The following is a 23,828-nucleotide window of genomic DNA, read 5'->3' on the forward strand; positions in this document are numbered from 1 at the left end:
AAAAATGTTCCTCAGTTACTCCCACCATCAAGAGCTATTTCTACAAGATAATGGTGACACTTTGGGCTTTGATCCTGAATTCAATAAGTGCGTATGTTTTAAAAAAAAAACTTGGAAACAATGAGTCAATAAGTGTCTGACTCAGATTGATTCTCAGCCACGTCTTCATCGCTGCGGTGAATCAATTATTCACGTACCGTAGAGTCCAGCAGCGGCAGCTGTTCATGACTAATGGGAAGTTCAGAGGCCTGAACACTTTCATGTTTTGAACCTTCAGCTTCACCAGGTTAATAACCAAAGTGGGTGCTTTTAATGTTTTTTTATTAGTACAGTAACATTTTTGAGTCGTGACCCATTTTTCTACCATGTCACAAAGCAAACGTCTAAACAATGAGGATTCTGTGAAAGTGAATGATGAGTTTTTTTCTTGTGTTTGTCTGTTTCTAGACGAGCAGGTGGCGCAAAAGCATCAACAGCAGCAGCAGCATCATCATCATCATCATCATCATCAGTGCTCGCTCCCTGACAGACTACAGGTACAACCTCATCTTCTCACGTTCACCTCGAGGTTTTGTTCTCTCTCTGAGAATTGTCTAAACTTAAAGTATCTGCTGCTGTCATCTGGTCACGTGATTAAGAGAGAAACATCCCCGGATATTTTTTCCTTTTCTTTCTTCATAACCATGATACTGAAGTGAACAGTCGAGCCTAGACGTCTCACCAAGGGCAAACTGGCCCCGAAGCCGACTGGGATTCAGCGTCTTCCTTTTTTAATGTATTTATTTAAATGCATGTGTTTCAGGGTGGCGAGAAAGCAGAGAGCGTGTTATCGTGTCAGAGCTCCGTGAGCCACAGAGAGCAGCCTGCAGCCATCAGATCCAGCCTCAGACTCGGGGTAATGTCCACCTGATCACAACAAGTCACACCAAGAAACTCTTCCTCTTCTTTAATTTGGTTTAAATCCACAGATGCTGAAGATAAAAATCTATGAAATAACCATATTGCATATATATATATATTTTTATATATATATATATATATATATATATATATATATATATCCTGCATATATATATAATATATATATATATATATATATATATATATATATATATATATATATATATATATATATATATATATATATATATATATATATATATATATATTAGGGCTGGGGATTGATTCAAATATCAAGAATCGATTCGATTCCGATTCTTAAGATTCAGAATTGATTATCACGCTTTGATTCGATCCAATATTGATTTGGGTTACTGTTAATAAAACTGTTTTTTGAGCTGTTGCATGAATTATATGACTGTAGTTATGCAAAATATTAATACTAGTATTATATTGAGATTCAACAGCAAGTATTGGCAGCTAATGATGCTGTAAGGACCAATCAGCTCCCAGAATGCTGATAGAACTGCTTTCAGAAACATCGTGTGGGTCAGAATTATCAAACAGATCCGGGGCAGCAAACGGAGACGAATGAAAACGCTTTTATTTTTTCCCATTTATGAGAATTTGGTTTTTAACATTTATGCAAATGTAACCCCAAGACAGTATATAAAGCAAAGAAATATAGACAATTTATGCAATTATAACTGAAAACTTGAATGTTTTCATACCTTTAAACATATTTAAAGGCAAAAACATGGCACCAGTTATTCTCGTGTCCAACAAAATATTCCTTTTTTGGGCATAAACAAAAAAGTACCAAAAGTTGTAATGTAATGATGAAAAAATAAAATAAATAAATATTTTTTTATTTTTTATTTTTTTCTTTCAAATCGAATCCTTTCCCTCGCGTAAATGGGATAATCCCCTTTTCATAAAGAAATGTTGAAAAGTAATGATCCCATTTGTCTGCCATCGGTCAAATATATTATTGATAAGCACCTGAAGTTATGTACGATATGTCGTGTTTCCTAAATTGTTAGATAAGTGAGTATCATTTATTTATAGAGACAACAGTCACAAAATGCTTTACAATAAAAACATAACAATAGATTTAAAAAACAACATAAAAAAAAACGAGGCATCACCAGAGTGATATACTCTCTCTTCCTGGAGTTGGATAAAAGTTGTGCAGCTGCATTTCCAACAGGGATCTTTTGTTCAGACAAGTAAAAAGAGAACTGCAGTAATCCAGCCGTGGGGAGATAAAAGTATGAATAATCATTTCCATTTCTGGCTCAGACACAACATGTCTTGAATTTCCAACGTGAGCGAGTCAGCTGCTGAACATGAGCGTCCGACCCCGAGGTTACAGAAACCAGAGTTTACAAACGTCTCTGTTTTATCGCTGGGATGTAACCGTCAGGACCCAAATAATAGTCTCAGTTTACTTGGGTTTAATTGCTGACAGTTTGCAGCCAACCAGGACTTAATGACAGTTAAACAATCTGTTGAACAAGCTGTCACGTCAACGTAAAAGAGGCACGCGGTACCAAAACGCCGGCTGGAGTTAAGTTTCAAACTCCACCTCCTTAAAACAGCAGCTATGACACTTCTGAAGAAGTTTCTCCGCAGTTTCTAGACTCAAACATGTCACAGACATTTCATTAAGACTGAAAAAGGTTTGACGGCCTATGAAAGGGGGAAAAAAAAGGGTTTAACAGTTTCTATTCAAAGGGATATTTACTAATTTAGTTTTTTTCAGAGAGGGACATCAATCAAACCACATCCTGAACACGGCTCCGGAGTTAATGGATCCGCCGGCGGCCCAGATCTGTCATCCTTTTTAAACATTTGGCCCAGTTGGAAATGGAAAATGGGTGACCAGCTATAATTAAGTGAAGAATGGAGGGAAGGGGGGGCGGGAACCACAGCTCTGGACCTCGTCCTCACAGGTCTCGCTAAACTCAAATGTGATGGAAGACAGTGACTGCGTTTCCATGCACTCAATAACCTTTTTAAAACCTGAATATTGGCAATAACCCGAATTTGCACGGCCATGTAAACACCAATAACCCGAATTTGCTCATATTCCGGTTTTTAAAAACCCGAATATGACCCCTGGGTTACTCCTTTTAAAACCCGAATATTGGGTCATGTAAACGCCAACGGGATTTCCCCATCAAATGGAACATGAATTTGTTTTCTGCGCATGTTCTGTTCACAAGGAATCCTGGTCTTTTGAGTCCAGGAAGTTCTTATAAACACAGAGAAACACAAGACCAGGAGGAGACTAATCACTTCATAAATGTAATGAAGGATATGAACGTTTCTGCATTTGTAGACGGTAGAAAGTACGGGGATAGCCAGATTTACAAGAAGGTGAGCGAAAAGTTGCGCGAAGCGGCATTTGTTTTGAATTTAGATACAGGAAGAAGAAGCGGAAATGACGGTAATTGCGTCATCACGTTCTCATCACGCGCGTCGCTGGTTTGATCCAGATATCCCAAATGATTAATTACCATGTATACAGGGATAACCCTGTTTGCTCACGCATGTAAGCGGAATATTCCGAATGTTTCAGTAACCAGAATATTAGCAATAACCGAATTTTGACTGCATGTAAACGTAGTCAGTGAGAAAAACATCCCAGTGAAATCTTATTTTACACTAGTACCTACTCAGCGCGACTCGACTCGCCACACCCTGGTTTTGCGCTTTTACACTACGGGTGGAGGCGTGCCGAGTAGATACTTTTTCTGTATCTATTCTGCAGAGGCTCTAAGCGGCTGAGTCGGCCCTGGATCTGATGTTATCACAATACACGCCACTGATTGGTCGGGGGGCCATCAGACGTTTGAATCAGGAAGCGGGAATCAGCACAAGAGCGACTTGCGGCTTCTTCATTTTATCCGACAGGCAATGGCAACCAGAGGTGTCAAGTAACGAAGTACAAATACTTTGTTACCTTACTTAAGTAAAAATTTTGGTTATCTATACTTCACTGGAGTAATTATTTTTCAGCCGACTTTTTACTTTTACTCCTTACATTTTCACGCAATTATCTGTACTTTTTACTCCTTACATTTTAAAAACAGCCTCGTTACTCTATTTCATTTCGGCCTTTTAAAAAAAAAACTATCCAGTTAAATTGCTCCATCCGGATAGAGTGAATTTGGTTGTGGTTGTTTCAGATGTTCTTGTCCAGTTTTGTTCTTACATCCGTTCCCTCAGATTCCTGCAACTAAACTTGGATGTACATTCCAATAAAGGTTAGGATAAATGATAACATGAACATGAAGTTTGACTTTTTGCACCATTACAATACTTATAGGCAACTAGTCATCATATCTGCTGCTCTCTGAAACACATGTTAATGCTCAATAGTACACATAGATGGTTCTTTAATATATTTACATTATACTAAGATTCATTCATTTTCAATGGCTTTTGTCCTTAATGGCTTTTTTCCCCCTTACATTACTTTTACTTTTATACTTTAAGTAGTTTTGAAACCAGTACTTTTATACTTTTACTTGAGTAAAAAACTTGAGTTGATACTTCAACTTCTACAGGAGTATTTTTAAACTCTAGTATCTATACTTCTACCTGAGTAATGAATGTGAATACTTTTGACACCTCTGAAAAGCGCCATAATTGTGACTTCCGTTGCCTCTGCAGGAGGTCACACCTATGGAGGAGGCTCTGACTGCCAAGAGTAAAGAAGAACAGCGGAGACGCTGGCTGGAGGAGCTGGACCGACAGAGGGAGGAGACGGCTGAGCGCCGGAAGCGAGAGAAACTGCTGCAGAGCCGGGTGCAGTACAGACGCGGGAGAAACCGCGCAACCACGTTTGGTGACGTGTCGTTTGATTTCCACGGATAACGTTGCTGCTTCTCCTGCAGACGGAGGACCACGAGCGCTGGGCCAAACACCTGGACTCGCTGCAGAGGAGGCCCCCGGCCCCGGCTGCAGCTCCGTCAGCTCTCCCTCCAGTCCAGCTCGCAGGCTCGGAGCCCGGAGAGCTGGAGCCCTGGTCCAGTCTGTCCCTGGTCTGGGACGCCACCAGCAGCTGTGGAGCCGAGAGCATCGTTGGAGCCAGTGTGGATTCAGCCGGCGGATATCCCATCAAAAGCAGGTGAACATGTGATGACGAGTAACCATAAGTTCAGACAGCAGCTGGTCAAACTTCAGTCCCCTGAGAAAGATCTTTACCTGCTGAACATCCATGTGATGTAATCAGCCCAGTTCACCCCAGGCTTTAAAAAAACAAACAAACAAACAAACAAACAAAAAGTCTGGCGTTAGATTGATTGAGACGGTGATTTAGGCTTTGAGTTGACCTGCAACTTGATTATTTGACACTCATCACTAGATGCAACGTGTGAAATCAGAGGCATCCAATTCAATATGGAAAAGACAATTTAAGATTTTGCATAGGATCTATATTATGGGCTCAAATTAATGCCATAAATATTTTGTATCTGTAAATAAACTTTGTACTTGTAGAAATATTTTGTGCGTGTGCAAAAAATATTTGTACTTGCAAAAAACATTTGTACTTGTAGATACAAAGCTACAAACTTTTTTACAAAAGCTACAAACTTTTTACAAAGCTACAAACTTTTTTTCAAAAGCTACAAACTTTTTTTACTACGAATTACGGAGAATTATGGCACTGTTTTGACGTGCCAATAATAAGAGCCAATCAGCGATCTTTGGCACGGGTTTCAAAGCGTTTCTGGAGAGCCAATCAACACATTGCATCGCATACTTTTGCATCGCCATATTGGATGTTCAAGACTGCGCTGCAAACTAATACAAGTAAATGGACTTATTTTCATAAAACGCCTTTCTACAAAGAAATGTACGTTTTACGTCTCATTTATTCATTCACACACGCACTAATGTACTTGGGAAACAGTTAGGCACCAAATATAATATATTTAATTTTCTCAGACGGCAAAAATAAGAACTTTATTGATCCCACATAGGAGTAATTCATGTTTTATCAGCTGTAGAGAACAAGGTAGTGCCGAAAAACAATATATATACCCCCTCTACAAAAAGTTTGTAGCTTTTGAAAAAAAGTTTGTAGCTTTTGTAAAAAAGTTTGCATTTTTTACAAGTACAAAGTTTATTTACAGATACAAAATATTTATGGCATTAATTTGAGCCCATGCTATATCACCCCTCAGGCCGAGCATAGAATGAACCCGAAATTTTCCGATGCTTGTATTAAATGTCAAGCCAGTGTGGGTTCACACTCTCATCGTCTATGGAGTTGTCCTCACATTCAGCAATTTTGGTCTACAATTATTTCAGTTTCATAAAATGTTTAAGCGCCCTTTACACGTTGGCACAAGAACTTGCCTGTTGAGATTAGCTGCTAACTGTGACAAATGTCATCCCGTTTGAAGCCTTCTCTGCCCTGAGGGACAAACCCTTTTCATTCTACCGGATTCGGGACCTTTCTTTGACTATCTAGATCAGGGGTCATCAACCCGCGGCTCTAGAGCCGCATGCAAGCTCTTTAGCGCCGAACTAGTGGTTCCTGGAGCTTTTTCAAAAATGTTTGACCTTTTTTTTCTTTTTTTTTCCTCTTTTTTCTCTTTTTTTTTCTTCCTTTTTCTTTTTTTTATAATTTTTCCTTTTTTTCTTTTTTTTTTTTTATCCTTTTTTTTCTTCCTTTTTCCTTTTTTAATCTTGACATTTTGACTTTTTTCTTAACATTTTGACTTTTTTCTTAACATTTTGACTTTTTTCTCGAGATTTTGACTTTTTTCTCGAAATTCTGACTTTTTTCTCGACATTTCGTCTTTTTTCTTAACATTTCGACTTTTTTCTCAAGATTGTACTTTAGCATTAATCTCGACATTTCAACTTTTTTCTCGACATTTTAACTTTTTTCTCGAAATTCTGACTTTTTTCTCGACATTTCGTCTTTTTTCTTAACATTTCGACTTTTTTCTCAAGATTGTACTTTAACATTAATCTCGACATTTCGACTTTTTTCGACATTTCAACTTTTTTCTCGACATTTCGCCTTTCGACATTTGCCTTCATTCTAAGGCTTATACAAGACTTTTCATTTTTTGCGGCTTCAGAGATATTTTGTTTTTGTGTATTTTTTGTCCAATATGGCTCTTTCAACATTTTGGGTTGCCGACCCCTGATCTAGATGCCGCCACATCTCAAAGGATAAAGTCTGGACTTTAACTTGCTTGGAATACGAATCTACTGTAAATGTATAGATTGGCACGATGATCCTCCACCGTATGTCTACTTGTGCTCTAAAAGAACCAGACAAACTTCAGAAGTCCATTAATGTAGTTTTCTTGTGCTTCTTCCAGCTACCTGAGGACCATGACGTCCCTGCTGGACCCCGTGCAGATAGAAGAGAGAGAGAGGAGGAGGCTGAAACAGCTGGAGCAGCAGGTAGGAGAACAAACCCGGAGGAAAGGGATCCCTGGTTTTTGTCACTTGGCTTTTTCGAAACATGTAATCCTCTCCTTCGTGTCGTGTTCTCCCTCAGAGAGCGATCGAGGCTCAGATGGAAGAAGGCCGGAAGCGGCGGCTAAGAGGAGGCGGCAGGAGGAGGAGGATGAGAGGAGGGTGGCGATGGAGAGGGAGACGCTGCAGAGGCAGTACGAGCTGGAGGTGCTGAAGAGGAGTCAGAAGGTCAGAAGGTCCAACAATCAGAGTTAAAAATACAAAAAAAAGCCTTTTAAATAAACTAATAATTCACGCCTGATGAACAGTTTTATTTTGAAGATGTTTAAAAAGCAAAAACAGGTTTCTGTAGCTGCTTCACTGTCTGACTTTATGTCCTCAGCAGCAGATTGTCCTTCAGGACAAGCAGCCGGAGAAAAGTCCCAGGGACAGTGGACAACGGGAGGACTCCAGCAGTGAGTAGAGTACTCCCGTAGTACTGCCATTGTATTCTCATAGTACTGCTGTGGTACTGCAATAATACTACGACTAGGATGCTAACACTGTGCAGAGAGAAATTACGTCAAAAACTGTTCAGATGGTTCAAACTAGAGCCCTGCGCGGGACTGTTTTTTTTCATCCCGCTTCCGCTGCATTTCTGACCATCACCGCCCGCACCCGCAAACGCAAACTCTGAGAATTCTTGCCTGCACAATGATAGAGATGCATTGATTTTGTGTCTTCTCCCGTCCCGCAAGAGAAACATCCTTGACAAATCTATCTGATTTAATGTTAACATGATAATTGTGGAGCTTGATGGATAATTGACAGTTCATAGGCCACCTGACTGAAAGTTAGATGCAAATCCATCATTGTCATCATCGCACGCTTTTTTGCCTTTCACGCACGCATCAATTATGTGATTGAGGTTATAGCGCCGAGAGTAGGCTGTGAGTGGCTCAAACACTAATAAATAACGAACCAAACGAATTAATTTAACAAATGAATCTCTTTTATCCATTATCCATTATATTGCTGTGGAGGAGAGAAAATGCTGCTGACCAACTGCAGTCCCGTGCGTCTCTCTTCCAAGATGAGCCACAGATACTAAACGCAGTTTCTCCAAATGTCGGACTTGCCTTGCTTCGTCTTTGTTTTGTAAATACCTTGTTTGAGGTTTATTTTCCACGTCATTGATTTCCATCTTGTCGCTAGACTACATCCCGATCCCGCATTGGTTTTTTTTTGGCCGCCCACTCCCGCCCGCAGGAGAGTTCAAACCGCCTGCTCCCGCGAGATTAGCGTTGGGTCCCGCGGGACCCGATCCCAGTGCAGCCCTCTAGTTCAAACCTCTTTTGTGGTTATGGTTTTTATCAAATTCACAGATTGTATAATTCGTTTTTGCAAAGTACAGGTTATTTATCCAGAGGTGTCATTACAACAGTAGAAAATATCAGTAAAAGTCATGCAGCATAATCGTAAATAGGGGTGGGTATTGCCAAGGACGTCACGATACTTGAGTCACGATACGATATTGCGATATCCACATTTTGCGATTATTGCGATGTTATACATAGTTCACTGAAAACTGTAAAAGGCCTTATGCATCTTAAAATCCAAGTGGCCCGTACATCAGATTATAATGGTAATTCATGGGACAAACTGAGTCAAAACAAATCATTCAAATAATCCATGCCGTTTTATTGTAACTATACAAGCTAAAGTTACAACATATTTGCATATGTTTTTCATATTATTTATATAATATGAAATTAAAATTAACAATATTATTTAAACCCATGTATACTATAAAATCTTACTGGATTTACAACCCGTCTGAAACATGATTTATTATTTGAAGAAAAGGAATTAAAAAAAAAAATTGAATATTCAAAATTTGAATATTGATATCGAATCAGCCAGCAAAGTATTGCGACATACTGCCATATTGATATTTGGCCTAAACCAAAATCGTAACCATGTCCCAGACAGATGACATCATAGTCTTAAAACCTGTTTGGTGATGCGTCCGTAGAAGTAAATGTGAGCTGGAGATGGTTTGTTCCTCTCTATAAAGTTTTACAGGAACATCCTGCGTTTACAATCACAGAAAACGTTTCATCCATCGGATGGACTCGTCGGGTCTTAAAATGATTCATGGAAGAGATTTTCCTCTTGAAGACACCAGTTTATCTGCTAGTCAGTGCAGCTGTACCTTTTGTTTTATTAGCAGTAGTTTTATTTTCTTTTTCTTTGGTTCATGGATTAATAAAGTTGAACTTAACTGAGTTAACGTAACTGTGATTTTGGACGTTCTCGTCATTCACAAAGTAAAATTTGGTTCAAATAAAGTTGTGACTGTACTGTAGTTAAAAAAGATGTATTCAGTCACTACTTTTACAAATATTTCTCTTTGTGTCTTTGCGTCATGAACTCTTATTGAGACCAAACATTATAAACTGTCGGTAGTTTTTGCTACGAAGCAGGAAAATACATTTTAAATGAACAAAATCACGGCTCAGGGCTCTGCACTTATGATTTAATTGAAATCTTTATTTCGAGCATACAGAAAAAAACAAAAAAACAATTTTCACAAAACAAAATGCCCGAAAAGGAGTAGGAGGAAGTAAAAAACGTATTGGGTCCTAACCCTTGTTTTTATTTCAATTTTGCTTGAAAATAAAAATAAGAAAAAATAAAACAGCAAGCTTTACTTTATCAAAAAATTATTACAATCACTACCTCATGTCTCCTCTTCCTTGTATTTGGCAAAAATAATTTCTTTGTAATTTATTTATTAATGTAATCTGTTGATGCACTTGGATTCGTCTTCAGGGACGTACCCGGGGTCGTTAGGGGTTTCCAGTCTTTTAGCTTTTACTGTAGCTGCATCTCGAGGCGTTTTAGTGCCTTTGTAACCCGACGTCCTCTCGCTGCTACCAGCTGCTTTACAGCCAGACAACGGTTGCTCGGTGGTTCTGGCTCCTGCTCCGAGTCTGGTTTTCTTCTCTGGGTTTGTTTGGCAGCGCTCACCGGTCCACCAGCCTCCTTTCCTAGTTTGTAATATTTGTTTAAATGAAGTTGCTGCGACCACGACTGGAAGAGAAAACCATGGAGTGAAGGAGATGCTGGCTCAGATTAACTGCAGCTTGTTTGTGTGCTGTTTTCTGCATGTTTTAGCTACCAGGCAGCTGGAGGGTCCGGAGGACGCCGGCAGATCAAGCCTCTACAAACACACGGCCGTCCAGACAGGTAACAAGATCCAAACTAAAACTACCACAGTGACAGTTAGAGACTGCTTAAAAGTACGTCCCATCATCGCTCTACTCCTTCCTAAAAAAAAGAACTGTTTACATGTTGTGGAAGTGTCTTCATTTTTTGTTTTACAGCACAAATTTAAGTTTTTATTTTATTGTTTCCCATCTCCTCCTGCTTTAAGACTCATGTTGTTGATACAGGAAATCATTCCTACCGACTGCAATTAAGTTCTAACTCGTCCAGCTCAGTCAGAGCTGCAGTCATCACTAGGAATGGGCGATATTTTACCGTTCACAATATAACGTCAAAAAAATTCCCCCCGATAAGAATTTGTCATCTTGCGGTAAAAACGATAAATTCCTGTTGATGATGTTTTTGTGTAAAGCTGATTTATGGTTCTGTGTTAAATCCACGCACAACGTACGTGTGCGTAAAGAAAGAAAGAAAGAAAGAAAGAAAGAAAGAAAGAAAGAAAGAAAGAAAGAAAGAAAGAAAGAAAGAAAGAAAGAAAGAAAGAAAGAAAGAAAGAAAGAAAGAAAGAAAGAAAGAAAGAAAGAAAGAAAGAAAGAAAGAAAGAAAGAAAGAAAGAAAGAAAGAAAGAAAGAAAGAAAGAAAGAAAGAAAGAAAGAAAGAAAGAAAGAAAGAAAGAAAGAAAGAAAGAAAGAAAGAATGAATGAATCTGAGAGCGAAGACCTTGAGTCATTCCAGTTTTGCAGTACAGGTTTAACTAATTTAATTGGTTTTTATCAATTCAATTGGTGTAGTTTAGTAGCATTTAGTATCTTTTAGAGCAGTGTTTTGGGGGTTCCAAAGACTGTGGTGATAGTTTTATAGTTAAAAAGGTGGAGTTGAATTGGTATTTTTTTTATCGTTATCGGTATAAATGCCAGAAATTATCGTGATACATTTTTTAGTCCATACCGCCCATCCCTAGTCATCACACACCTGGACTGAATCTACCCGTCACCTTGCACTCTTGGCACAGAACCGTACCTATCCATTTATCTTGTGTCCTTTCTTTTATACCTCAGTTTAGTTTTTTTTTTATTCTATTATTTTATTGTATTAATTTCGGACTACTATGACAACAAAATTTCCCCTTGGGGATGAATAAAGTCATCTATCTGTACATCTACCCACCCATCTGTCTATCTATGTGTACATTTATCTGTTTATCTATCTATCTATAACTTCCATTTTGCCGTCATGCTTTTTATGATTTGATTAAAGTTCACTTTTCATTTTCTCTCTGTAGAAACAACCAGCCCTCCTCCCCCGCTGAGAGCAGACGTCGTTCAGACTACCGACGTCGCTGTGCGATCCCCCACTCCTCCGTCTCAGCCCGCCGCTCCTCCGGCCAGCAGGAGCCGAGCGGCGAGGGCGGGGAAGGAGAACATCTGTGTGCCGGCAGGAGCAGACGTGTACGAGCCGTTCGCCAGGACCGAGCGGAGCGGGAGAGAAAAGAGGAGGCCGGAGTGGAACAAGCAGAGGTAAAACCCAGTCTTCAGCCTAGAAAACGCAGTTCTGAGTGTAAAACATCTGTATTAGAGAGTAGTGTTGTCCCGATCGATCGGCCACCTGATCACGGCATTTTCAAAACATCGGTATCGGCCAAAAGTATCGGGACATACCTAGTTATTAATGTTTTTATATCTTTGCATTTAACGTCACTTCCGACCGGCGAAGTAAGCGAAACTAACATGGTTTACATGTTTGAATTGTGAAATGTTATATCTGTTCATGTTCATTAAGCTGCTGATATTCATTTCATGCCATTCAGAATGTTGCACTAAGGTTAAGCCAAAAAGTATTTTAATTTTCTTGTGTTTGACTGGATGTCATTCAACTACCTCTTTTGAAGTTAAAGTTATTTATTTTTGTTATTGCACTATTCTGCACTTTTTGTTTTAGTTTACAATTTCATGTTTTTACATGTTGTTCTCCAATGGACAATAAAAGAAACTTGGGATAATTTAGTTTTAGTCCTCTTTTTATTATTATTTTTTTAAATTCATTGCCAAAATGTATCTGATTGGGAAAAAGTATCGGGAGCCAAAAAAAGTGATCGGATCGGGAAAAATCGGGATCGGCAAATACTCAAACTCAAGTGATCGGGATCGGATCGGGAGCTAAAAAATCCTGATCGGGACAAGCCTATTATAGAGTCAAAATACTGCAAATGTCTAATGTTAAAAAAACGAAGTGAATCATCTGTTAAAAACACTATTTATGTAAAAGAATAAGTATTTTCTCCGACTCTGTGCCGGTCGTCCAGGCCCAGCCATCAGTTCGTTCCGGCCTCGGAGCGATACCCGGTCGTCCAGCAGAAGAGCCGACAGGAGAGCCGACTGAAGAGGCAGTCGGAGCTGCTGGCCCTGCAGGACCGGACCCGCCTGGCCAGGACAGAAGAGACCCGGCTCTGCCCCGACTCCCTGAAGACCAGAACCAGCCCCAGCAGGAAGGTAAGATCACTCCTTCATAGTAAAGTTTGATCAAATATTCCCTTTGGTTACCTGTCTGGTCGCTACAGTTGTGAGTTAATAACTGCTGATGTTTTAACATGGAAACAACACATTGAATACATTAAAGGGAAAATTTCAAAATCATTCGCAATCCTGTATGAATCCAGAAATATACTGAATTCCAAGGCCTTGCATTTGATCTACCACTCATTGATTGTTCCCTATTTATCTTACTGTTTGGAATTGTGGGGATCCATCTTTAAAACCACCTTAAATCCAATAATAAAACTGCAAAAACGAGCCATACGTATCATCAATAAGATTGATTACTTTGCTCACACAGAGCCGCTTTTTATAAATTCTCATGTTATTAAATTTTATGATTTGTTTTATTATAAAATCATGCAAATTATGTTCAGAGCAAAATCAAAAATGCTCCCTGACTCTATACAGAGGTTCTTTTCAATTCAGGAGACTCCGTATAATCTTAGGTGTCTGCAATTTAATGTACAAAAAGCTAAAAAAGGTATGAAAAGGAGATGTGTCTCCATTACTGGAGTTAAATTCTGGCCAACATAAATTTAAAAACATGTTATTCTCTTTTGGTTTTTATGAAAATGGTTTGTAAAGCTATTTTTGAAGCTTATAAGTGCGATTGACTATCTGTTAATGTTTCTTTGCTGTTTTATGAAGGTTGGTAGCCAAAAAAAGAAAGTTGGTCATATAGGATAGGCTTTTATAAGCAGTTTGCTTCAGCCTATGCCTTTTCATTCAACACATGATTATTGGTTTTGTGTGAAATGTCAATGCTGTGTCAATGTTTTTTGGTGTCGTGTTGTCATGATTGAATAAACTTCATTCATTCATGTTTCAGGTGGGAACTGCTTTCACAACCATCACCGCTGACAGGTGAGGAGCTCCGGCAGTTTTCTCTCTACCGAGTTCATGCCTCAAAATAAGATGTATGTAGATTCAGACGAATTTTTTGATCCCTTTGGAAGGTTCCCTCGGGGAAACTGACATCTCCATCTTGTTTACAAAAATATATATGCACATGCACATGCACAGGTACATGCACAAGCGTATGCTTGTGCATGTACCAGAAACATGTATAATAATATAACATATACGTATACAGTAATCCCTCGTTTTTCGTGGGGGTTACGTTCCAAAAAGAACCCGTGAGGTAGCAACCTTATTTTTTTTTTTACTATTATTATACAGGGCTTCAAATTGCAGAGATCAGCACCGCGACCCGAGTAATTGGATTTGAACGGGAGAATCGGTGCAGGACGTTTGACTTTATGGGTTTTGGAGAAAATTTGCAAACTTTAGCTAAATTTGGCAAGCTGTTTTACGTACATGTACAGTACATATTTAACCGTAACGTTAATGACACAGGAAGTGAAGAAGTGGGGAGACTGTTTAGCAAATCAGAATGCAGAACACAATGCAAATCCGTGAAGCAGCGAGACATGAAAGGTGAACAGCGTTATAGCGACGTATTACTGTATACTTATATATAGAATATGTATGTATGTATGAATGATAAATATAACAATTACATATATATTTTAATTTCATTCATTTTATTCTTTATTTCATTAAAAAAATAAACTATTCAATACAAATACAAAAGTTCATAAATTGTGAATGAAAAGGGAGCAGAAAGAAGAAGAATCTTATCTAATCTGCCTCTTTTTCCAAGAAATAAATTCACAAATACAAAACTACTAAGTAAATAAAAAACTAAAATAAAATAAAATTACCGCCGTCTATGGGTATGTCAAACTAGTATAATATAAATATAAGAACAATATAAGTAATACAAAAGCCAAAAAGACGATGGTAAAGTAATAATTGCAATATATAATTAACTCAGAATGCTATAATTATATAATAGTATAATATAATACAGGTTTTCTGTACACCATAATATCTGTTATGAAAATATTGCACAAAGTTATTGCACTGTCCTGGTTATTGCAGTCTCATCCAGAGAATTAAAAAAAAAAAAAAAAAAATAGAAATGCATGAAAACAATGCTCCACAGCAGGTTTTACTTTAGTCCAACTCATGTAAAACATGTCTAAGACGAGTGATGTCTGTGTTTCGAGGTGGTTCTCACTTGGATAGTTTGCAAAAGAAAACACCTGATGTAGCTACGACTCAAGTCTTCCTCCTGAGATGGTTGGTGTAGTTTAATGTGCAGATGATCCCAACGAAGGCTTTTGTTAACATGTAAAAACCAAAAACAGCTGGATCAGCTTCATTGTGTCCAAACAAAACAAAACCTGTAAATGCATCAGCGTTTCCTTCATTGTTTTTAATTGAAAAGCAGAAATCAGGATTAATTCATGCCATCAAGTCCACCTCTGTTCCCTGCTCTGCTCCTGCAGGGGGCGCTCTCCTCCCGTCCCTGCAGAGAGGACCCCAGCTCAGCGTCAGCGAGGCTCCAGTCCTCCTCCAGCGCGGGAGTTTGTTCCTTACGTCCGCACTGATGAAGTGTTCAGGCTGGAGCCGCTGGATCCCGCTGAGGCCGCCCTGCTGCACAGACCAGGTTAGACGCAACAATCCAGGCTCAAACACACGACCTTTAACCCCCTTATTCTCTAAAACCTCAAACATCTCACAGCTTCTTCCATTACTGCTACCTGCCCGCTTCACATCCCAGGTGATCTCATCACAGGTGAATGGTTCTGAAACAGACATTATAATGCACGTGCATCTAAAGCAATAACTTTTGAGCAGACCTTTTGATATTTTTCATTTTCCTGCTCTATATTCAAATGAGTAGGCATCATTTCTGTCTATAAAAATGTAATATCCGCTTGCTTTAGCCAGCAGGGGGCAGTAACGTGATCATGATCCTCTGCTGAACTTTTCAGACAGACAAAGCCATTTATAGTGATAACATCCCTAAAAGGTTATCAAAAGGTTTAATAAAGTTAATTTTGTTCTTGGCTTTAAAATTGAATTTGCTGATTCTTTTTGGCGGACTACGAACTACCTGACATGTTTCGGCGATTCCTTTCGCCTTTAGAGTCACAAGACGGTGTGTGTGACCCGCTGTTTATCAGCTGATGATGAATGTAACAGCATTTACAAAATACTATATTATAGACTATACTCATGCAATAAAACATACATCGGGGAGGACATTTGATTCCAATATATACATTTATTTAAATAAATTAAGAAAATACTTGATACATTCTTAAAAGGAAATTAATCAAAACATTTGGAATGAGAAGAACAAAAAAAAAAAAAAAAAAATATATATATATATATATATATATATATATATATATATATATATATATATATATATATATATATATATATATATATATATATATATATATATATATATATATATATATATATATATATATATATATATATATATATATATATATATATATATATATATATATATATATATATATATATATATATATATATATATATATAATATAAATATATATATATATAATATAAATATATATATATATAATAAACTATTGTAAAAGAACTAAAACCTGAGAACAGGAGGAAATATTTCAGATTTACAATTAATCTGAATATTTGTCTGATTAATCTTAAACACATTGTAGAGATGAGACATAAGATTTAAATGTTTGTCTGCTTTGTATCCTGATATTTCATCTGTCGTTTTTTATTTCACTGTAAAGTTTGTATAATTTAGCCGGTTCACATTTGTTATTAAAATGCGTCTCGAGTGCCTGAACACTTCTGATCAGATGCCGTTTACCTTCTGGATGCAAATAGAGAGAGTAAATTCCAAACGGCCGGCAGAACATGTGCAGCTCTGCTCCAGTTTCCACTTTAGTTCATGAATAACTTAAAATACGATAATGATGTGCTTTAAAAAAAATCTGGACTTTTTTTTAACCCCAAAATACCAGCGATGATAGATAGATAGATAGATAGATGGATGAAAAAAAGCTACAGCAATCAAATATGTGGTAAAATATAAAGCACTAATGCTGAACTTTCTGAAGAAATAATGAATAAACAAGTGTACTTTTGTCTGTTAAGCGGCTCCTCCTCAGAGTTCAGCGTCTCCTCTACGTCAACATCTGCTCCACCCGCTGCTGCCGCGCAGCAGACCAGCGCAGCGGCAGCAGGAAATCCTCAGCAGACTGGCGGAGCTGCGGCAGGTAACGAACCGGGACCAAAACACGGTTAATCAAGATCAATACACCTGATCCATCACAGCGTGCTGGTGTGAAATAGTCTGTTTGATACGTCTTCACTGGGAAACAGTCTGATTTCTGAATGATCAGGTGGAAATGAACAGATTTCATTTTTATTTCACTAACATTATTTAATTATAGGCATTACCGTATTTTCCGGACAAAAAGTCGCGGTTCTTTTCGTTTGCCAGGGGTGCGACTTATGTGTGAAATTATTAACACATTATTACCGGTTTATCATTTCACGTTATTTTCACACTAAACTTCAAGAGGGCGCTCTAGGAAGCGCCGCATCTTCTACCTCCGGAGTTAGTGGAGTTGTTTAAAAGTGACTCCGAGGATGAAGATTTCATTGGTCTTAGTTATTTGCAGTGACACGGATGGTTTGGTAAACTTCTCAGCATGTTATTTATGCTATAGTTATCTGAATAACTCTTATGTTATGTTAACATACCAGCCACGTTCTCAGTTGTGTCATGTAACGTAAGCAAACTGTACAATTATTCAGCCTATTGTTGCCTCTATTCTATTTTTATTTTAAATTGCCTTTCAAGATGAAATGTCTGTTCTTGGTGTTGGATTTTATAAAATAAATTTCCCCCAAAAATGCGACTTATACTCCAGTGCGACATATTTTTTTTTCTTCTTGTGCATTTTATGGCTGGTGCGACTTATAGTCCGGAAAATACAGTATTTATTTATTGTCTATTAATAAGTTTCACTGTTAACACTCGGAGCAGCAGCTGCAGTTCGTGAGCTGACTGCTTGGCCACTTTGATGCTACATTTCTCAAGTTTTCAGCCCTGTTTAGTGACTTTTTCTCCAAAAGGCAACTAGTATAGACTAGACTTTTTTTAAGACTCAAATGTAAAGGCTCATATAGTTCTCACTTTTCTCAGCCTGTGCTGCCGGCGGCCACTCCTACTCCCATAAGCGGGAGACCTTCACCTCTCCGTGTAACCCAACATGTACCCACGCACTTTTATCTTGTCTAGAGTTTATTACAGAAGCAGAGGGAGCTGGAGACGGAGCCCAATCCTCCCCTGAAGGGCCATGAGCCGCAGCCGCCCTCGACAGTACACGCCGCAACCAGCACGTCGCAGCACTGAACTAATGAAGACCCGCACGCTTCGCGAGGTCATTAATCGGGATGGAGGGGACAGAAAAACCTGCATCTAAGGGCACGGGGAAGATGATGCAACAGAATCATGTGACTGATCAGGACCTGCAGCTCCAAACCTAGAAGAGCTGCAGGATCTGCACATCCTGAAGAGAAACAGGAAGCTGTGACGCAGCGTTTGTGGCGCGCTCTAGCGACGACGAGATCCGTCAGGTTTGACCAAACCACAACAGAGCAGGAGTCTGTTTTTACGTGGTGACAGTGACTGCACCGTTGTCCAATTTTACCAGATTTAACTGCAGGTTCAGCTTCTCTTTGTTTAAATTGCACAGACGAATCGACGTTCACGACACAAAGCCGTCAACATCTATTTCTCACTTTCCCCTCAACCCATCGTCTCACTTTATTACACGTTTGCACACTGTGGAGAAGTTCTACCTCATCGACAGAAGATGCTTGCAGCGTTAATGTGAATTCACACCATTTGTTATGTGAAAAATGTGTTTTAATGTTTGCTTTTTATGTATTTTGTATGAAAACTACTCTGGTCCTGGTATTAAATGTTAAATTATCATCCTTAAAGAGACTGGCTTGATTAAGTCATTAAAGTTCTGTTTTTTTAAGTCAACTGCTGTTTGTAGATATCAGTGTTAATTACAGTACTGGTGTCTGATTTGATTGTTTTAATGATTCTTTTTTAATTTATTTTAATGATTCTTTTTAATTTATTGTAATAAATTATGAACAGCATATTGAGACTGGTATTTTTTCACTTCAAAACGTTATAATCTTAGAATTTATCACAATGAAACTAAAGATTCAGAGATTTTACAGCTTGATTCACAAATGCAACAATTTAAGAAAAAGAAAAAGGGAAAGTACGATTTTTGTGTTAATAGTTTTGGTCAGTTTCATTTATAACCAGATGGATCCAAATGTTCCTGATGAAGCAAATCGAATCAATACTGATGCAAATTTTTATATTTTTCAGAACTTTAAAAGTGTAATATCAAAGTTTGAATGAGTAGAGTTAAGTAGACTTTTTAAGGCTTTTAATAGCTGATGTATCATATTTAATAGATGATTCACAATCAAAAAACACATTTAATATAAAACAAGAAAAAAGGACATGAAATCAATGTATTCACAAGAAGAAAAACTATTAACAAACTGTCAAAGACAAAATTGGAGACATTTTTGATTCCAATACATAAATTCACTTAAATAAAAAAATAAGAAAATACTTCATAAATTCCTAAAAGGAAATTAATCAAAACAAGTTAATTAAAACGGTTGGAATTAGAAGAAAAAATATTTATAAAAAAATAATTATTTTATCTCTGGTATTTTAAACTAAATTATAATTTTAGTTTAATAACTGCTTAACTTTCCAAAGGTAAAATAATTAAAAAAAAGAATTGGATGACAAAGTGCAGTTCATCCTTTTTATTTTGTTGAACAGCAGTCAACTGACAAAAATCAGCAGATGAGCAAGACTTTGTAAACATCAACTCACCCACCGCCATCACTTTCACCCAAGGAGGAAAAAGCTTCTGGTAGTCATGGCAACCGCCAGGGCAATAAGCATCTTCTTCTACCTGAGAGAAAAATCACCAACAGCAATCTCCAAAAAAACAATGACAGAATATTTGAGATCTCCAACTCCGAATTTAATCATCACTTTACACACATTACAAACTTAATATTCCTCTTTCAATTTTGCAGAAACAGATGCCTAAAAAGGTCGGTGTGGAGGCCGTTTAAGATAATAAAAGTGGTTTGATACCAGCATTCCTGTTATTCAAATGATTATAAAAAATAAATACATGTCGAAGCAAAGTCATCTCAAGGAACTTTAATACAAAAACTCTGATATAAAAAAGAAACATACAAAAAAATGACTTTTTTTTTTCTTTAAGTTAAAACCAGTTTGTTACAGGGTACACAATAACAACAAAGACAACACAAAAAACTCCCAGTGTAACAAATAACATTCATTACAACTTTGTACAAGTGTCCACTGGAAGATGCGTTCGTATTTTACAGTTTTAGTTTCCCCAAAACGGGTCAGTTGAGTTTCCACGCAGAGAAAAACCCTCCTGAAGTATAAAAGAAGATCCGTCTGTGTCCGAAAACAACGCTGTGCTCTTTCCTGGAGAACATTACTGCAAACCACGGTGGTGGTGCGTTCAAGGCCCGGAGGAGGAATCGGCCACTTCAATTCTCTCGTCTTTATAATAGTAAACAGTAATAAAATAGTAAATTGTTGTTTAAGGAAATGTGATCTGATACAACTCATTTACATCTGTTTTACGCCAGTGCTGCTCTTGCTTGTTTTGTCGGCTGTTTTATTTATTTACTTGTATTGCTGTACATGTGTTTAATATTAACAAGTAGTGACAACTGAAGGCTTCAAACCGTTTTTCCCCACTTTTTCAGATACATAAACATACATAAATATACTTTTGTCAAAACTAAACCATGAAAATCCTTTTTCTTTTGTTTAGTTCTTTTTTTTTTAATGCAGTGCAGGAATCTCTGCTGCACAGACGTTCACAAATCCGGTTAAAGGAGAAACTGCTCAAACGCATCGTTAATCATAAAACTAATACATCAGCTCCAACGAAGAACTGGACCGAAGAATCGCCGTTCGGGTTCAATAGAACCCACCAGTCCTTCTATAACCGAGAAAAGAAAAACCCGCCACTGCTGCTGGGATAAATACGGAGACCCTAAAGGGACACAGATTTTTTTTATATATAATGACTTTTACGTGCACACGTGAAACCTTTAAGTGAGCACGTAAAACGTTTCTGCACTCACTAAAAAGTGTGACGTGCTCTCGTAAAACTTCTAAGTGAGCGCCTAAAAGTTGTTCTACGTGAGCACGTAAAGGTAATGCGTGCGTGCGTGCGTGAAACTTTTACGCGCTCGCTTATAAGTTTTACATGAGCACGTAAAGTTTTAAGCACGCGCCTGAAACTTAAATCACAAAATATACCCAACCATCAACCACACTGCAAAAACTCAAAATCTTAACAAGAATATTTGTCTCATTTCTAGTTAAAATGTCTCATTTTTAGTCAAAAAAATCTTATTACACTTAAAACAAGACTCATCACTGGAAAAAACAACAATTTTCACCCGTTTCAAGTAGATTCTCACTTAAAATAAGTAGAAAAAGAAAAAGAAAAAAGAAAATATTTTTTTTGCTATCATTAGAAGGTAAATCTTGTCCCACTAGCAGATTTTCCTACTAATTTCAAGTGAAAATTTACTTGAAACAGGTGAAAATTGCCAAAGAAGTTATTTTTCTGGTAATGATTTTTTGACTAAAAATGAGATATTTTAACTAAAAATAAGAAATATTCCTGGTAAGATTTTGAGTTTTTGTAGTGCAACGAAAAGATGATCGCATAAAACTTCTAGCGAGCGCGTAAAAAGTTTCACGCGCGCATGTATTACCTTTACGTGCTCACGTAGAACAACTTTTAGACGCTCACTTAAAGGTTTTACGCGAAAAAATCTTTATATATATTAAAATAAATCTGTGTCCCTTGAGGGGCTCCGTAGATAAAAGACGGTGCGTTTGGACTCTCTTCCTTTAACGAGTGAAACTGCTCGTCTACATCCCGTTGAAGCCGCCGCCCCGCCGGCCCCCCCGGTACACGTGTCCCGGGCCTGCAGGGCTGTAGTACCGGCCCAGCAGGTCCACGCCGGTCTGCTGGAAGCCCCAGACCAGCGGGGAGCCCGTGGAGGCCAGGCCCGCCGGCCAGAGGTGCCCGGGCCCCAGGATGCCCCTCACCCCCCCCAGGAGCGGGCCGTGGGGGTACGACTGGCCGTGGAACGGGGCCAGCGGCGTCTGCAGGAGGCCCAGGCTCCGCCGCGGCTGCTGGGCGTACGGAGGCGGCTGCTGGGGGAAACTCCTCCGCTGCTGCTGCTGCTGCTGCTGCTGCTGCTGGCCGGGCTGAGGGCCCGGGCCGGGGCCCGGGTCCGTCACAGGGGGAGTCCCCGGCCCGGCTGAGCTGCTTCTCGCTGGAGCTCCTTCTGCGGAGACGGGCTGATCATCCAGACGCGACTGTCCTTTTCTACAAACAAGAAACAAGAAGCGGTTCAGAGACCAGAGGTGTCAAGTAACAAAGTACAAATACTTCGTTACCTTACTTAAGTAGAACTTTTGGTTATCTATACTTCACTGGAGTAATTATTTTCAGACGACTTTTTACTTTTACTCCTTACATTTTCACGCAATTATCTGTACTTTTTACTCCTTACATTTTAAAAACAGCCTTGTTACTCTATTTCATTTCGGCCTTTAAAAAAAACTATCCAGTTAAATTGCTCCATCCGGATAGAGTGAATTTGGTTGTGGTTGTTTCAGATGTTCTTGTCCAGTTTTGTTCTTACATCCGTTCCCTCAGATTCCTGCAACTAAACTTGGATGTACATTCCAATAAAGGTTAGGATAAATGATAACATGCCTCTGAAGTTTGACTTTTTGCACCATTACAATACTTATAGGCAAATAGTCATCATATCTGCTGCTCTCTGAAACACATGTTAATGCTCAATAGTACACATGTATGGTTCTTTAATATATTTGCATTATACTAAGATACATTCATTTTCAATGGCTTTTATCCTTAATGGCTTTTTTCCCCCTTACATTACTTTTACTTTTATACTTTAAGTAGTTTTGAAACCAGTACTTTTATACTTTTACTTGAGTAAAAAACCTGAGATGATACTTCAACTTCTACAGGAGTATTTTTAAACTCTAGTATCTATACTTCTACCTGAGTAATGAATGTGAATACTGAAGACACCTCTGATCAGGACACATGGGAGTCTGCAGAGCAGAACCAGAATCACTCCTCAGTCTTACGGCACTTTTCCACTAGTACTAAGCCCGGCTCGGCTCCACTCGGCTGTTTGGCACTTTCCCACTAGGGGTCTAAACGTTTTTTATTATTTCACCTCTTTTCTTATCATTTTATTTCATTTATTTGGTATTTAAGCGTATTCTTAAATTAAATTTTTTTCTGAAAACTACGAATGAGATGTGTACCTGCGGTACTCTACTGCCCGTAGTTTTCAGCAACTTGTGCTTTTTATTATTTTACCTTCTTTTCTCATAATTTTATTTCATTTTATTTGTTATTTACTGTCTAATTATGTCTTGCCACTTTTAATGTTGATGTAAAGCACTTAGAATTACCTTGTGTTGAATTGTGCTATATAAATAGACTTGCCATGCCTATAGTGTTGTTTGTGTCAGCCTGTTTCAATATTAGTTTTAGTCTAGTCTTTGTGTCAAGCTATCATTTTTTTTCCTTTTTTTCCTCTTTTTTTCTTATTTTTCTCTTTTTTCCCTTTTTTCTTTTTTTTCCTTTTTCTCTTTTTTTCCTTTCCCTTTTAATCTCGAGATTTCGACTT

General features: G+C 38.2%; 2 protein-coding genes across 4 annotated transcripts in view; one reads left to right on the top strand and one right to left on the bottom strand.

Moving 5' to 3' along the window:
* Window positions 1–19,070, top strand: part of LOC133448278 (coiled-coil domain-containing protein 66-like) — a 32,358-nt gene extending 13,288 nt beyond the window's left edge. The window contains 15 exon segments of the mRNA XM_061726655.1: window positions 448–536; window positions 803–895; window positions 4,582–4,716; window positions 4,806–5,038; window positions 7,254–7,338; window positions 7,436–7,475; window positions 7,478–7,581; window positions 7,736–7,808; window positions 10,513–10,584; window positions 11,846–12,080; window positions 12,866–13,052; window positions 13,927–13,961; window positions 15,452–15,612; window positions 17,115–17,236; window positions 18,268–19,070. Of these exon segments, the coding sequence (XP_061582639.1) occupies window positions 448–536; window positions 803–895; window positions 4,582–4,716; window positions 4,806–5,038; window positions 7,254–7,338; window positions 7,436–7,475; window positions 7,478–7,581; window positions 7,736–7,808; window positions 10,513–10,584; window positions 11,846–12,080; window positions 12,866–13,052; window positions 13,927–13,961; window positions 15,452–15,612; window positions 17,115–17,236; window positions 18,268–18,381 (1,778 nt within the window). The 3' untranslated portion in view covers window positions 18,382–19,070.
* Window positions 19,071–20,040: 970 nt separating this feature from the next.
* LOC133448279 (uncharacterized) overlaps window positions 20,041–23,828 on the bottom strand; it is a 57,536-nt gene continuing 53,748 nt past the window's right edge. For all 3 annotated transcript variants that reach the window (XM_061726657.1, XM_061726656.1, XM_061726658.1), the window contains one exon: window positions 20,041–22,480. In XM_061726657.1, the coding sequence (XP_061582641.1) occupies window positions 22,018–22,480 (463 nt within the window). In that variant the 3' untranslated portion in view covers window positions 20,041–22,017. The remainder of the gene's footprint in view (window positions 22,481–23,828) is intronic.

This window comes from Cololabis saira, chromosome 8, assembly GCF_033807715.1.
Source record: "Cololabis saira isolate AMF1-May2022 chromosome 8, fColSai1.1, whole genome shotgun sequence".
NCBI classification, from domain to species: domain Eukaryota; kingdom Metazoa; phylum Chordata; class Actinopteri; order Beloniformes; family Belonidae; genus Cololabis; species Cololabis saira.